At 34.2% G+C, this 2,576-nt stretch overlaps 1 protein-coding gene across 3 annotated transcripts in view; it reads right to left on the bottom strand.

Annotated features, from left to right (window-relative positions):
- Window positions 1-493: 493 nt before the first annotated feature.
- Window positions 494-2,576, bottom strand: part of LOC107732672 (arf-GAP with coiled-coil, ANK repeat and PH domain-containing protein 2-like) — a 46,766-nt gene continuing 44,683 nt past the window's right edge. For all 3 annotated transcript variants that reach the window (XM_016544075.1, XM_016544074.1, XM_016544076.1), the window contains one exon: window positions 494-1,471. In XM_016544075.1, the coding sequence (XP_016399561.1) occupies window positions 1,392-1,471 (80 nt within the window). In that variant the 3' untranslated portion in view covers window positions 494-1,391. The remainder of the gene's footprint in view (window positions 1,472-2,576) is intronic.

The following is a 2,576-nucleotide window of genomic DNA, read 5'->3' as shown; positions in this document are numbered from 1 at the left end:
AAAATGCCAAAAATAAATCTTAAAAAAATAAGTGAATAATAAATTAATCAAAAAATATATTCATAAAATTCAGACTGTCAATTTTTTTTTTCTTGTAATATACATACATTCTAATTACATAAATATTACAGTAATTTTATTTCTTTCTGTAATGGTAAAATCTATAAAATAACATTCAGACTATCAAATTTCGCTTGTAATATATATATAATCACTTTCACTGACTTTTAAATTAAATGTTCCCTCCTGGTGGAATGACCTGCCCTACTCAATCCTTAGCTACAAAAACCCTTGCTACATGTACTGCTTAAAGCTAACTGAGACTTGTTATAGCACTTGCATATACACACACACATCTATATATATATATATATATATATATATATATACACACACACATCTACATACATATACTGTATACGTGTGTATGTGTGTATACACACACACACACACACACGTATATATTACAGAAAAATATTGATAACATTTAATCAATGCTAAATATGTTAACATGCTTAGGTAATGAATAAGGCGGCATTATAAAAAATGTAGAGAAAACATTTTATAATATATTTTGAGATTTTCAGTCAGACATTCGCAGTGGATAAAATAATCTTAAAAACTGCATGGATCATACAGAGATGATTACAGAACGAATACAGGGGCAAAAAAAGCACAAAAATCCATCAAAACGAGCTTATTACAACAATTTGAAGTACCACAAAATAAACTTCCCAGCCCAAGATGACATATGTACAGAATATACACAATTTACACCCCTTACACTGTGGCTTCACTTGTACACGATTGGGACATATAAAGAAAGTGGGGTGTTCATGCTAAAACGAGTTTTCACTTTCAAAAAGGAACAAGTAAATGACGTAATGAAAGTATAGTTTTTAAAATTGATATTATGGAAACTTAAATGGTTTCATCTCCGCTCTACAATCATACACCAATGCAATTTACTAAAACCCCTCATTTGTAACACACAAGCAGAATTAATTTGTTTGTAAAACCAATCGCATTTACGAACACAAATGCATTCGGCACGTTTCCTAAATGAAGTCCTATGGCTTAAATATTACATTACACATATGCATCTGAAAATCTATATAGATACAGCCAATGGATTCATCAATTAAATCCTATATGAAATAGTTTCAGCTACATTTACAATAAAAAAAAAAAAGAGCAACAATTCAACTGGTGTCACCCAGATTATTTTTGTGGGCGACAACACTGATTTCATTAAAAATTAAGACAATCATCAACTAAGACAAAACTTCACAAAGAAAACATTTCATTTTAATCCGATTTTGAAAAAAAAAAAATCCCAAACTGCAGTTATAAGGAGGTTGTTGTGGTGTGATATACCATCCAAAATCTGTTCAGTAGCGGTTGAGTTTGTCAGGGTCGTTCGATGCCATCTGCGAGAAGTCTTGGAAAATGTCCTGGTACGTCTCATCTCCTGCAAAGAGAAAACCGCTTGATTATGGAGGAAGCAGAGTGCGATTTACCTGCATCAAGCACTGAACACACACGACTAATCAAAACTCGCACAGACACAGAGAGATGAACTCATACCTGTGCTACTTCAGAGCAGAAACTCAGCAGGAGATCGCAGGAGGAAAGGAGGAAATGCAGAGGTGAAAAGCACATGACACCAAACGATGCATATGAAGTACGTTTATTGACTATTTACATTGATATTTAGCATGTAGTAGCACATTTTGATGAAATACTGTCAATAGCAAACATTTCCGTTTAAAGAAACGTTCTGGGTTCAATACGAGTTACGTGAGAGATACAGATGTTTGGCAGTTGTGGCAAAATTACCACATAAAATAATAATCAGTGCCAACAGTGACAGAGAAACAAAGCAGATAAATGAAGAGAGCTGCTCACAAATATATAACATGGTATAGAACAGTATTTCATAATTTGCAAAACTATAATTCCATCACTTACGACCTTGTAAACACCTTCATGTTTTTATTTGCATAATAATAAACCTGAGACTCAGCTTTTAGACTGTGCTCAGTAAAGAGATTGCAGTAACCATATGATGCTTAAGTGTTGAATTAAAAGGTTTTGTTTAAAAGAGCTCATTTAAAATGAGTGAAAATCTAAGAGGGAAACACCTGTCGCCAAACGGAGGGAGAAAATGAAACTCTTTTGAACAAAGCTCCATATGTGTCTGTGTGACCAGCAGTAAAGTCCAGCTCTACTGCGCCCCTCTGTGACAGATGCCAGTCCCACAACTCTAGCTAATGATTAGATGAACTCATTTGGCACATTCATTGACGCTTACGGAGCCCCGCACATGGCATGCAGGGAAAAAATATTAAAATAGTAGGCTAAATCGTGTGCACGATTTACTAATTCGTTCCCTCGATTTGCTAAATCATGCAAACGATTTATAAATTGAGAGAACGAATTAGTAAATTGTGCGCACGATTTAGCAAATCAAGGGAACGAATTAGTAATCGTGTGGACGTTTTAGTACATCGAGGGAACGATTTAGTAATCGTGTGGACGTTTTAGTACATCGAGGGAACGAATTAGTAATCGTG

The sequence above is a fragment of the Sinocyclocheilus rhinocerous genome, unplaced genomic scaffold, assembly GCF_001515625.1.
Source record: "Sinocyclocheilus rhinocerous isolate Xijiao unplaced genomic scaffold, SAMN03320098_v1.1 scaffold579, whole genome shotgun sequence".
In the NCBI taxonomy this organism is placed as follows: domain Eukaryota; kingdom Metazoa; phylum Chordata; class Actinopteri; order Cypriniformes; family Cyprinidae; genus Sinocyclocheilus; species Sinocyclocheilus rhinocerous.
Note: the sequence above shows the minus strand (reverse complement) of the source record. Positions and strands in the feature narration are given on the sequence as shown.